A 12,835-nucleotide genomic window follows, 5' to 3' on the forward strand; every position below is an offset into this window, starting at 1 on the left:
GGCCCCAAGGTTAATTTGCAAGGTGATTGGAGCTATATGATACAGAATATGACTGTCAAGGATGCTCTACTTGTGGATGAATTAGTGATGGCCTTTTCTCACCAGGACCTTTGCTGTAGGTTGTTGATAAGGATCGCTCTCCCCCTTTTAAATGCTATTCTCAATTACCCTGCTGGGGCTTGTTTTGGTGCTGTCCTGGGATTAGCGGTTAGATTGATGATTAATCGCCATTCAGCCTAATAGCCACGTGAGTCCACCGGGTTACAGTGTCAGGAAGAGAGGATGATCACCTTTTATTTTGCCATGCAGGAAAAAGAAATTTAATGAAATATGCTAATGATATACTGTAGATGTGGAAGAAGCAGGACAGAAATAAATTGGGATTTTCTGAGGGTACTTTGAAACCATATACTGGATCCCTTTCCACCCCCTCCAGTGTCTATTTTGGTCTATTTTCGTGTTCTAGCAGGGTGTAAGCAGATACTTAAAAATTATCTAAGAAAAAAAACACGCACACAATTGAGTGTGAAATTAACAACCAAGGAACTCCTTTTTCTGCCAATTACTGAAAATGTGTTTGTGAGAGAGCTGTTCTAATTTTTGAAAGTTGTCATCATATTTCTGCTCCTTAACATAATTACCACCCTGAAAGTCTGACACTTTCGTGCCGCAGGGTACACGCTCTAAAAGATTATCGTGTCAAAGCCTAAAGCTAAGGAGAGCTGCAGTGAGTTTTGTTGGATGCACAGATTAGTGTTACCCAACAGCTTGAGCTTCTGATTAGTGGCAAATACTTGATTGCTCAGTGAAGTTGGCAATGCGATGGAGGCTGAGGGGCCACACGCATGGGCCACATACAGTATATAGAGCCGCACACTAAATGACAAGTGTAATTCAGGCTTGCTTATGAATTGGAGACTCCACAAAGGAAAATACAATCCATGCTGTCTTTGTGAGCGATCACGTGGCCCTGGTTGTCATGATAAGGAAATCTGTACTTGCCATTGGCAACACCAGTATATTAGGCAGGTGAGCACTGAGACAGTGCTCTTTGTAACCAACCAGCTGCAGGTAAGGAAGAGGCAACCTGCGCAGGAATGATTCCAAATCAAATTAAATTAGGCAGCAGAGTGGTAACATATGGCCCTTTGTTGATTACTTTAATCATCCAAATCAATATTACATTTATATTCTGAGCTATACCTCATTTGCATGAGAAAAGGCTGCCCCTCAAAATTAATATCAGCAAGACAAAAATAAAGGGGCGCAAAAAGTGTGCTCCCTCGGGTATTATGTTATTAAAACAACTGGCAACTGTTTGAAATTGTGAAAACAAATGCATAATATGTCTCCTTTCAATTTTATGTTGCCTCAAACTTAGTCTCTGACATTGTAGTGGTTTCCTTGCCTGACTTCTGTGCTTGCACCGTGAGTTCAGTTCTTACTTAGGGATGGCGTGAATGTGATTGTCTCTGTACCCGGTGATTGACCGACGGGCAGTCCATAGCGTAGTCCGCCTTTAGGCCAAAGACAGCTGGGATAGGCTCCAGCTCCCCACGACCCTGAACAGGATTAACGGTATAGAAAAAGGCTGCATGGGTGTATGGTCTTAAACTTTACTTTCTGTCTTGTCAACAGAGGTGAGGTTAGAGGAGAGAGGACTACTGGAAAGAGCTGGTCTCATCCAGAGCCTGACAGTGGGCGTGGCACCTATCGTTGTGGTGATAGCCAGTGTATGCACGTTCACCCTGCACATGGCCCTGGGCTATGACCTTACTGCAGCAGAGGTATTTGCACAAAAATACCTTTAAGCTTCCTTTTTAACTGTTTATTATTGATTCACATACTATCACAAATGGGGACCCACATCAGATACACCTGCACTATTGAATGAAAGCTAATGCAAGAGTCATAGTAACGGTGTTGAAGATGACACAACCTCGCTACAGGAGAAGATCAATGGAATAACTCTCTCTGATTTTTCCGCACTCAGGCGTTCACTGTGGTTGCTGTTTTCAACTCCATGACATTCGCCCTGAAGGTCACGCCCCTGGCTGTCAGGTCTCTCTCAGAGGGTGCTGTGGCTGTGAAAAGATTCCAGGTGAGAAACACATGTGAATTACCTCTGATGAGATGCTCAATTTGTAACTCATCCCGACAAGGACGCCTTGTTGATGCTGAACACACATGAGACCAATCCACACCTCACCTGTGTTACAAATATTTGGTAAAAGTCACATGTTAGTGGCACATATTTTCACAAAGCCAGCAAGAGTTAAGTAAGCAAACACACCAAAAGGACATTCTGTTTATGTGCAGTTGCATGATGAAGACACGGTGGACCCGTCAAAAATAGACTTGAAATTACACAGGGTGTCCGCGGGTACTGATACGTAATCCGTAAATCCAGGATAGCATTTAGCACGCCTGCCTCACAGCTCTGTGATTCAGGGTTCAAATCACCCCTTTCTGTGTGAAGTAAGCATGTTCTGCCTGTGATTGCATGGGATTTGTTATTGTGCTTCTTCCCACATTCCAAAAACATGCATGTTGGGTTACCTGAAGACTAATTCTCCATAGGTTTGATTGTGAGTGTGAATGGTTGTTTGTCTATATGTGCCCTGCGATTGACTGCCGATCGATAGTCCTCTGTATACCTCGCCTATTATACAAAGAAAAGCACCAGCTCACTCGTGACTTTAATGAGGACAATAGCTATAGAAAATAGATTAATGGATGTCATTAGTATGTAGTCACAATAAAATGTTTCATAGTTTAGTGAGTAACCGATGAATGTATGTGGCCCATTTGAAGTCCATTGCTAACCAAAACAGGTTCACCATCTGAGGCACATAAACCGTCTCTCAGATTATTTCAAGTTCTCTGCGTAGTACGCGGGCTCCCTCTGGTTGGCGTCGTCGTCTACAGTTTGTGGCCGAGCATTGGTTTCATCTGTAGTTAGGACCTTGCAATCTGTGGTCTGCGTCGATGGCGGCTGTGGCTTTGGAGGCCCAGCCTATAGAATTGTCATGGGCAGAAGTCACATGGTATAGTGGGCGGGGGATGTAGAAATGTCTCCTCAGACGACTCTTGAACTCTCTTTATAAGCCTTTTGATTGATGATGAACATTTCTCTACATATGGCTCTGTAGCCGTCTAAGCTCTGCCATCTCCACAGAGGCTGTTCACAATGGATGCCCGAGAAGCTGTGTTGATCAAAATGCAGGACCCTCGCAATGCGGTGGAATTCCAGGACGCCACACTGGCATGGGAGAAAGCGCGAACCCCAGCCACCAAGCCTAACCCGCCCCCCAAGAAACAGAGTGGGGGGATAAAGCGCGTGCTGCGCCGGGAGAGGCTCAGCCTGTTCATCTCGACTGAGGACAGCAAGGACCACAAAGAGAGCCCCAACGCCCAGAGTCTCCTCACCAACATGGAGCAGGAGAGTCCGCAGAGTACCATTTCCTCCACAAAAAGCATCCGGCCTCCGCTGCACAAGACGCTCCACCGCATTGACCTGCGTGTTAAGAGGGTATGATATTTACCACATCCAGATACTGTAGACATCATGATTTGACCATTTGGCCACATCATGGTTATGGTTGCCTCAGGGGCCTAACATCACCTTGAAAATGTGTTTTTAGGTCATGGTTTGGTTCACATTTGATCGTCGAAAGTACATACAAAACCTGTATGTACTTCCCACCATGAATAGTGCCTTCACAGATGTGCAACTTACCCATGCCATAAGCACTAACACACCTGCATAACATCAAAGATGCTGGCTTTTGAACTTTGCGCTAATAACAATCCGGTTGGTCCTTTTCCTCTGTGGCCTGGAGAACACGACGTCCATCATTTCCAAAAACAATATGAAATGTGGACTCGTCAGATCACAACACACCTTTCCACGTCAGTCCATCTCAGATGAGCTTGGGCACAGAGAAGCCGGTGGGGTTTCTGGGTGTTGTTAATATATGGCTTTCGCTTTGCATGGAAGAGTTTTAATATCCATTTGTAGATGTAGCTTTAACTGACAATGGTTTTCGGAAGGGTTCCTGAACCCACGTGGCAATATCCTCTTCAGGCGGCAGCTATTGAATATTTTAGTATTCAAGTATCCAACTAAAAATGTAATCGAATAATCGCGTAGTCGGATGTATATTATTTTTGCTTGGTTAAAGAGTAATTATGATTACACAAGACAAAAATAGGGCATTTCACTTAAAAATTAATGTCCAATTGTTTTTCTTTTTTTAGATAATCAACTGTTCAATCAGAAAGTGTTTCAATACAACGGACAGTCGACTGTCACGGACGCCGCCCGCTGCCCCCACCCGAATTAATCCGAATAAATATCATTTTAAACTTAGCATTTTTTCTTCTTAGCATTTCTTGTAACTATAAAAATATAAGGCATTAATAATTAAAAAACAGTCTTTTGTTTCTTCCGTCCCAGCTTTTTTGGAACATTTTGCAGGCATCGTATTCAAAATGAGAAAATATTTGGAAACAATTAAATATTAAATATATACATTAAATGTCTTGTCCTTGTTGTGTATTCAATTGAATGAAGATTGAAAATTATTTTTTAAATCATTGTATTTTATTTTTTTAAATTTAGGCTTCACACAACATCCCAACTTCATTGGAATTGGGTTTTGAACCGGTCCGTGGTTGGGTTAGTTCTTAATAGTTTGTATTCTTTTTAAGAAATGAAGGATACAGAGAAGGGCAACAGTAACAGTTGGAACGGTGTGTATTATTGCTCTATAAAAACGTCTAATAATGGCATTTCTTATTGCTTTGGCTCCATCTTAGGAACCCAGGAGCAAGGGTGGGTAGTAACACACTACATTTTCTCCATTACATTTAGTCAAGTAACATTTTGGATAAATTGTACTTGTCAGAGTAGTTGGATTTGGATACTTTTTATTTTACTTGAGTATTTATCTTAAGAAGACTCGATACTTTAACTCTGTTACAATGATTGACATGCCGCTCGATACTTTTATTTATCCATTATTGCTTGTGCAATCTATTTTTAGCCTTCAACTTCCGCATAGGGCGCCATTGCGCCAATCCGTGATCACTCGTGTGATTTGACTCCAGTTCACCAATCAGATGGCAGTCACACGACCGAACATAAAACCTTGCGTGTCAATCAAAGTGACTCATTTTGGGAGAAAAAACAGCCATGCGAGTGTTTACTTTACAGACTCCGAAAAACAACAGCTTTATGATGCAGTGTAGTCTTGCGTCTGCCCAAAGGTGGATATTTCAACCCACTTCTAACTTGCGAAAACGCCTTGCGGAAAGTTGAAGATGTTTCCCTTGTTGTTTTGGCAGTGCATCTGGCATCATTAGCCCTATTTTATGGTGATAAGTCACTGTAAACATGCTTTTTGGGGTTAAGTGTCATGCTATAATCTTAATATCTCTCACTCTCTCTCTCTCTCTCTCTCTCTCTCTCTCTCTCTCTCTCATGCATGCACACACATACACACACAAAGTCTGCTCACCAAACACCTTCATTCAGTCATCTAAGTGAGTCAAGCAAATAATGTTTCTGTAGAGCCCAATGCATGTTGTTTTTTGGACACTTACAAATGGTGTCAGGTGTGTGGACTCCCATATATTATTATTTTTTATTTTATTTGATGTTTATGCTCTAATTTATTTATTTTTTTAATCAGAAGCTCTCACCAGTTACTCTTGTAGTTTTTTCACTGAGTACTTTCTTACACAAGTAACTATTTTGAGGACTACTTTTTACGTTTACTTGAGTCATATTATTCTAAAGTAAGAGTACTCTAACTTGATTTTAATATTTGACAATTCTACCCACCTCTCCCCGGGAGTGGCTGCTTCAATGCCACTGGAAGTTTCAAATGAGTTAATAAGTTTGGTTGTCTGCCAAATTCATATCGTTAGCCATGACGTTCATAAGACAGAAACTGGGATGCAATGTGTTTGTTTCCGACCAAGCAGTGTGGCTAGAGGATGTGACAGTTCCAATTTTGATCTCTTACCTAATAAGTTTGTGGGGTAACGCTAATAATTGCCACATCACATTAAATAATCACACCTGCATTTAATTATCAGTTTTAGAATGATTGAATACTTGAACAGAAGTCAAGGAAAAAGTGTGTCTAGCTTTCACAGCCCATATAAAATGACGTCATGGGCTTGATCTGGCCTGTGGCTTTGAGTTTGACACATGCAATTTAAAAGGTTTGAGTTTCCAATATTATTCTTGTTGGCTGTCTAGGGTTCACTGGTTGGGATCTGCGGTGGTGTTGGAAGTGGGAAGAGTTCTCTTCTCACAGCACTATTGGGACAAGTAAGAACCAAATGCTGAAATTGGATGAAGTATTCCTTTTATCTTTTAATGTAATGGTCTGCAACGTGTTTCACAGATGACCCTTTTAGAAGGCAACGTCGCAGCCAGTGGGGGCTTCGCTTTTGTGTCCCAACAAGCTTGGATCCTCAATGACTCCCTGAAGGAGAACATCCTGTTTGGGAAGGAGTTTGAGCAAGACAAGTAAGTTATGAGGACATGCATAAGTACGAGAGGCAGTCAAAGTGATCACAAATTGAACAATGTTTATTCGTCTTGAGATATTATGCCGTCCTGGAGGCCTGCTGTCTTCTCCCTGATCTCACAGAGCTGCCTTATGGAGACATGACAGAGGTACTACATAGTGTTTTTTTTGTCTGCTCTCCTTTTGTAGTCCCAAATGTATTCCCCAAAAGTCCTAAGTAGTAGTTCCTATTCGAAATAGAAAGCAACTCCAGCAAGGAGAATGCATTTGCTTTCTTTGCAGATTGGCGAGAGAGGAGCAAACCTGAGCGGGGGCCAGCGTCAGAGAGTCAGCCTGGCCCGGGCGCTCTACAGCGAGCGGCCTATACTCCTCCTGGATGACCCTCTTAGTGCCGTCGACACCTGCGTGGGTTCTCACATCTTCAAAAAGGCAATACGGGCAGCAGCAAAAAGCAAGACGGTGCTCTTTGTGACCCACCAGATGCAGGTGAGGTAGAGGCAACCTGCATGGGAATGATTCTAGACCAAATTTAATCAACTAACAGACTAGTGACATATGGCACTTTGTTGCAGTTTTACCTTAGGGATGACTTTAATCATCCAAATCAATGCTAAATTTCCCTTCTGCTTATTTTCAGTACCTGCCAGAATGTGATGATATTATCCTCATGAAGGATGGGCAGATAGCCGAGCACGGTACTCATGCTCAGTTAATGGCTAAAGAGCGTGACTATGCTGCTCTGTTCAGCAGCATGCAACAGGAGGTAAGGCCAGGGGCACTAAAAAGAGACTCTTTAGCAATATGGGACCTTCACTTCCTTTACAAATTAACATTATAAGATGAATAATTTGTAAGCCAGAGAATGACAGGCCCATTCGTAGGCCAGAGAAAGACAACCCCATCAGCTGGGAAATGTTTAGAAATAAAAGCCTTACCTATTTATGGCCTCATTGATTTACTGGAGGGCTGCTAAAGATCTTCTCGCTGATATCGCTGTTTAAACCAGCCAAAGGGTGTTTTTGCCACAGCTGCCTTGTCCATTTGTCGGTTGCCTTATTTCTTCATCTGTTCTTATTTCCATAGAATCTGGTGAGAGAGAATTACAAAAACAAACAACACCAAGTATCTACAGTGAAGCTTTGCCATGTTGAGGAAATAGCCAAGGTCCAACAAAATCCACTGAGCAAAAAAGGTGAGCCTTGATGACTTGCTCTCTTGTTCATTTGCATGACGCTTCACATATCAGCATTTTTATTCAGAACAACTGATGAAAGCTGAAGAGAAGGGTTCCGGTGCAGTCTCTTGGGCCGTGTACGCCGCCTACATCAGAGCAGCAGGAGGTCCGGTGGTTTTCATTCTCAACGCCGTCTTCTTCCTCAGCACCACAGGCAGCATCGCTTTCAGCAACTGGTGGCTGAGTCACTGGATCAAGCAGGGGTGCGGGGTAAGCTTGGGGAGGGTCCACCTGAATAATTATTTACTTGACTGATTTTGTGTTCATTCAGTTCAGTTTTATTAGTATAACGCTAATTTGCAACAGAAGTGTGAAGGATTTTGAACTTGATTCAACATTTTACACAGAGCCAATACAGATGGAAATGGCTGTAGTTCATTGGTGTGCAAACTATGGCCACATACTAGGGATGCAAAACATGTTTTTGTTCCATCATACGATAACGGATAACTCTGGATCGCTTCTCCAAGCTGATACTGATAAAGATAAACAATATATTTCTTCAATGCTTTATATCAGGGTTCTTTAACAATTTCAAGTCCAAGGACCCCAAATGGAAAGTCGGAGCGGGGACCCCCAATTTAGGTATATTGTATATAATTGTGTTTTAAACTAGAATGCATTTTTATTCTCACTACAAACAAGTACAATTAGATTGAGATGAGATGCAATGTATAAATGTACTTGCAATCAATACTAAGATATTCAAATAATACACAGTGTTAGACCAGAACAAGCAGGCAGACGCACATCATTAGTGGAGACGCGCTAGCGCTGCCACCTTCTAAGGAAACGGGGCCATTGTGTGTTTTGATGTTAGTTCCATTTGTAGATGATCTAATTTGTTGTCCAGTGAGTGAACTTTGGTACATAGGAGCTGCGTTTGCAGGGGTTATATGTTGTTGTTGTTGTTACCTGAGCTGTTACCCCAGCGCGTCAACCGTGCTTCTGCATGGAGCCAAACCAACCCCACTTGCTCCTGTGTCGGCTTGAGCTGTTATGCGAGTCCGCTGCGTCGTAGTTACGAACTCAAAGTCACTGGATGGTCGTAATTTCACCAAGTGCTGCCGATCATAAGCAAATTTACTGCGGATATTGACTGTTTTTGTGTCATTTGGGCAACGAATTTTGGTCATAATATCCATGTTTGTAAGGAGCCAATGCAACAGCAGCCGCATAGCGAATGACCTCAAACCTAGAAATAGGCGAGCCCGCCTCAGAGACCCCAGACTCTGCTTCCTGACGGGAACAACGTCCAGAGTCGAGATCAGCAGCGCCCCATCCCCACTATACACAGTATTGATGGTGCACTGCTTCCCCCTCCTGAGATGCCGGATGGTGGACCAGAATTTCCTCTAAGCCGTCCGGAAGTCGTTCTCCATGGCCTCACCGAACTCCTCCCAAGTCCGAGTTTTTGCCTCAGCGACCACCAAAGCTGCATTCTGCTTCGGCAGCTGGTGCCCATCAGCTGCCTCACGAGTCCCACAGGCCCAAAAGGCCCGACAGGACTCCTTCTTCAGCTTGACTGCATCCCTCACCGTCGGTCGGGGATTTCCGCCACGACAGGCACCGACCACCTTACGGCCACAGCTCCGGTCGGCCGCCTCAGCAATGGAGGAGCGGAACATGGTCCACTCGGACTCAATGTCCCCCACCTCCCTCGGTACATGAGCAAAGATCTGTCAAAGGTGGGAGTTGAAACTCCTTCTGACAGGGGATTCCGCCAGACGTTCCCAGCAGACCCTCACAATACGTTTGAGCCTGCCAGGTCGGACCGGCATCTTCCCCCACCATCGGAGCCAAGTCAGCACCAGGTGGTGATCGTTTGACAGCTCCGCCCCTCTCCACCTGAGTGTTCAAGACACGCAGCCGCAAGACCAATGACATGACCACAAAGTCGATCATCGAACTGCGACCTAGGGTGTCCTGGTGCAAAGTGCACGTGTGGGGACACCCTTATGCTTGAACATGGTGTTCGTTATGGACAATCCGTGGTGAGCACAGAAGTCCAACAGAACACTGCTGGGTGATCTGATCGGGGGCGGCTGTTTGGTGCATAGGCGCAAACAACAGTCACCACCCGTACCGCCACCCAAAGGCGGAGGGAGGCTACCCTTTCGTCCGCCGGGGTGATACCAAATGTACAGACACTGCGCCGGGGGCGGGGGGCAAGAAGTATATCCGCCACACTCCAGAGTGGAAGAGAGTCCAACTACTCTCTGGAGGACTGGTACCAGAGCCCAATGCGTGTGTGGAGGCTAGCCTTACTATATCCAGTCGGAACATCTCGACCTCACACACCAGATCGGGCTCCTTCCCTGCCGGAGAGGTTTTCGTTTACACAGTAATTATTATTATTACTATTTTATACTACAGAAATGCAAAATAATATTTTTTTGTGAGCATTTTACAACTATGCTCCGCCCATTGCCGGCAAAATGCCTAATTTCCGTGCCGTCATTTCCTTCTACGTCATTTTCAGTACATCACAAACCACCACCAGCATGGCAATTGAATCGGACCTTCACTAAACATAAATAAATAAAGTATTGAAGAATACACCAAGATGTTAAGGGAGCTGACACGCTTTGTCATTTCCTCCAGTATTGGCTTGGGTGAAAATATTTTTTTAACAAAAAAAAGTTGGGGATTCTTGCTTTAATTTAACTTGCATCACATGGATTTTTTTTACAAGCAACCAATGCACACCAGGCGACGTGACCAAACGTGGATTAATTGGGCAATCGCGAACACGTTATAGTGACTGACCCTAGCACACATACCAACTTGCTGCAATGTAAAACTGCAACCCCTGGTGTTGTTCTCCAGAAAGGTTTTGAGGCTCCACTTATCCTGTACTGTATTATGTTTTTATTCAAACCACATTACAACTTGGCGCGACTGTGAAGAAAGAAGTGGATTGTGGCCAGTTTAGCTGTTATAATAATGCAAAGCGAGGAAAAGTGTGAGAAATAAAGGACAGGGTGGATATTTGCCGGTTGAATCTCGTTTAGTATCCAGAAACATAATTTTTGTTGTGAAAGCTCATCTGATTCGACATGGAATTTTTAAAATTGTCATTCTTTATTCAAAGTCATTTCACAAGTGACAACAACTTTGCATTTAAACACTGTTTCCATAGAAACTTTTTTCCCATTTATTTATTTTACTCTTGCAACATTGGACACCAATCATCAGCAAAAGTAGTTACTGAATGAAAACAAGCACAACCCCGCACACTGCACAGTTCAGTCACATTCGACCGCATCGCTCGGTGAGCAGTGGGAAAATTTTATGTTCTAGTTCTCGTCAGGACATGAGCAGTACTTTTGTGGACCAGTTGGAGGGGCTTCCGAGACTGGTTGCAGCAGCCTGATCATAGAACGTTATAATGCTTCCTTGAAGTCACAAATGTGTTTTTCAGCTTTGCTTCGTAACAAGACATTTCCCATTTTTGCAGGTGGAAAAAGGTTCAGCATATACCGTAATTTCTCATGTATAATGCACATTTTTCCTCCCAAAAAATTGTCCAAAGTCAATAGTATGCATTATACATTGGTATAAGGGAAAATGGGGAAAAAAACTTTCACATGTATGAATGTATGCCGCCATCTAGAGGATATGAAAAAGGTGTAGCCTGCACTTCTACTAAATACTGAGCAAAGGGTCTGAATGCTTATGGCTCTGTGATATTTCAGTTTTTCTTTTTTAATAAATCTGCAAAAATTTAGACTATTCTGTTTTTTTTCGTTCAATATGGGGTGCTGTGTGTACATTAATGAGAAGAAAAAAAGAACTTAAATTATTTTAGCAAATGGCTGCAATATAACAAAGAGTGAAAAATTTAAGAGGGTCTTGAATACCTTCCGTACCCCGACAGAATTTGTGAAATACTGTTTTTTTAAATACAACTGATGACTGAACAACAACCATCATTAATTTATTTATGGTTATGTTTTCTTTTAATGATAATGCTTTTCTGAAATGCTTGACAGTTTAATTTAAATGCCATTAAGATTAAATGTATTTTCGCTTTTAAAGAATTGTACCCATCCTAAAATTCTGCCTGGGTAGTCAAAAATATGAGCACAACTGTGTGTTTTCTCATTGACTAAATAAAAGTAGGCCTATGAATTTCAAAATAAGAGCAAGCAAATACAAATAATTACATGTTCAAATAAAGTGCTTAACTTCAGAATAATTATTTGAAAAGAGAAACAAAATACAGATAATACTGCATGTTTTGATCATATGAATACTGCATGTTTTGATCATATGGGTAGAAGCAAAATCATGCATTGTAAAAATGCACTATACATGGGTAGAAAGGTTTTCCAGAATTTTGATCTCAACTTTGGGGGTGCGTATTGTACACGAGAAATTACTGTATTTAGCAAGCAAAATAAATGAGCCACTGTAGCCCTGTGATCATTATTCTGAATGTTAGTGATTTAAAAAAGAAAAAAAAAGGAAATGAAATTCAATTACTGCGCAACAGTAAATGTAATTAAAAACAAGCACAAGTGGTGAGCAAGCAGATGTGCAGCAAAGCAGATGGCGGCTTTTGAGAAATGCGCCCACAAATGGAGGCAATGCAGCAATTAATGATTGTGATGGCCTTTTTTTTTTACCAAAGTGTGCTTGTTTTTATTTTTTATTTTTTTTCATTAACTCAACCTTATTAATTTCTTCCTCCATATGCCTCTGCCCCAGAACTCTTCATTAATCTCAGGGAATGATACAATGGTGAAGGACAGCATGAGCCTCAACCCTCACATTCAGTTCTATTCAACTGTTTACATTCTCTCCATGGGCGCCGCTTTGTTCCTCAAGACCATACGAGGCCTGGTGTTTGTAAAGGTAAGAGAGCCCCATGGTGCTTTCCTCACGGGCTTCATTCACAGTCTGATCCCCCTACCACAACCAAAAAGCTTTAGTTTAGGGCAAGGAACCGTATTTGCTTATTGGGTGTTCAAACTGGACCCTGAGCACCTCATTTGATATCAGAAAAATTATAACATTGATGAATCTACTGTATATCAGGCATGCGGAAGCT

The 12,835-nt window shown here is 42.5% G+C and overlaps 1 protein-coding gene across 1 annotated transcript in view; it reads left to right on the top strand.

The window, feature by feature from the left end:
* Nucleotides 1-12,835, top strand: part of wu:fb13g09 (ATP-binding cassette sub-family C member 5) — a 59,793-nt gene that overhangs the window by 19,392 nt on the left and 27,566 nt on the right. Inside the window, exons 8-18 of the mRNA XM_061686343.1 lie at nucleotides 1,639-1,787; nucleotides 1,994-2,101; nucleotides 3,179-3,532; nucleotides 6,272-6,343; nucleotides 6,420-6,544; nucleotides 6,622-6,694; nucleotides 6,828-7,031; nucleotides 7,183-7,308; nucleotides 7,629-7,737; nucleotides 7,805-7,989; nucleotides 12,493-12,639. Of these exons, the coding sequence (XP_061542327.1) occupies nucleotides 1,639-1,787; nucleotides 1,994-2,101; nucleotides 3,179-3,532; nucleotides 6,272-6,343; nucleotides 6,420-6,544; nucleotides 6,622-6,694; nucleotides 6,828-7,031; nucleotides 7,183-7,308; nucleotides 7,629-7,737; nucleotides 7,805-7,989; nucleotides 12,493-12,639 (1,652 nt within the window). The remainder of the gene's footprint in view (nucleotides 1-1,638; nucleotides 1,788-1,993; nucleotides 2,102-3,178; nucleotides 3,533-6,271; nucleotides 6,344-6,419; nucleotides 6,545-6,621; nucleotides 6,695-6,827; nucleotides 7,032-7,182; nucleotides 7,309-7,628; nucleotides 7,738-7,804; nucleotides 7,990-12,492; nucleotides 12,640-12,835) is intronic.

Source organism: Phycodurus eques, chromosome 9 (assembly GCF_024500275.1).
Source record: "Phycodurus eques isolate BA_2022a chromosome 9, UOR_Pequ_1.1, whole genome shotgun sequence".
In the NCBI taxonomy this organism is placed as follows: domain Eukaryota; kingdom Metazoa; phylum Chordata; class Actinopteri; order Syngnathiformes; family Syngnathidae; genus Phycodurus; species Phycodurus eques.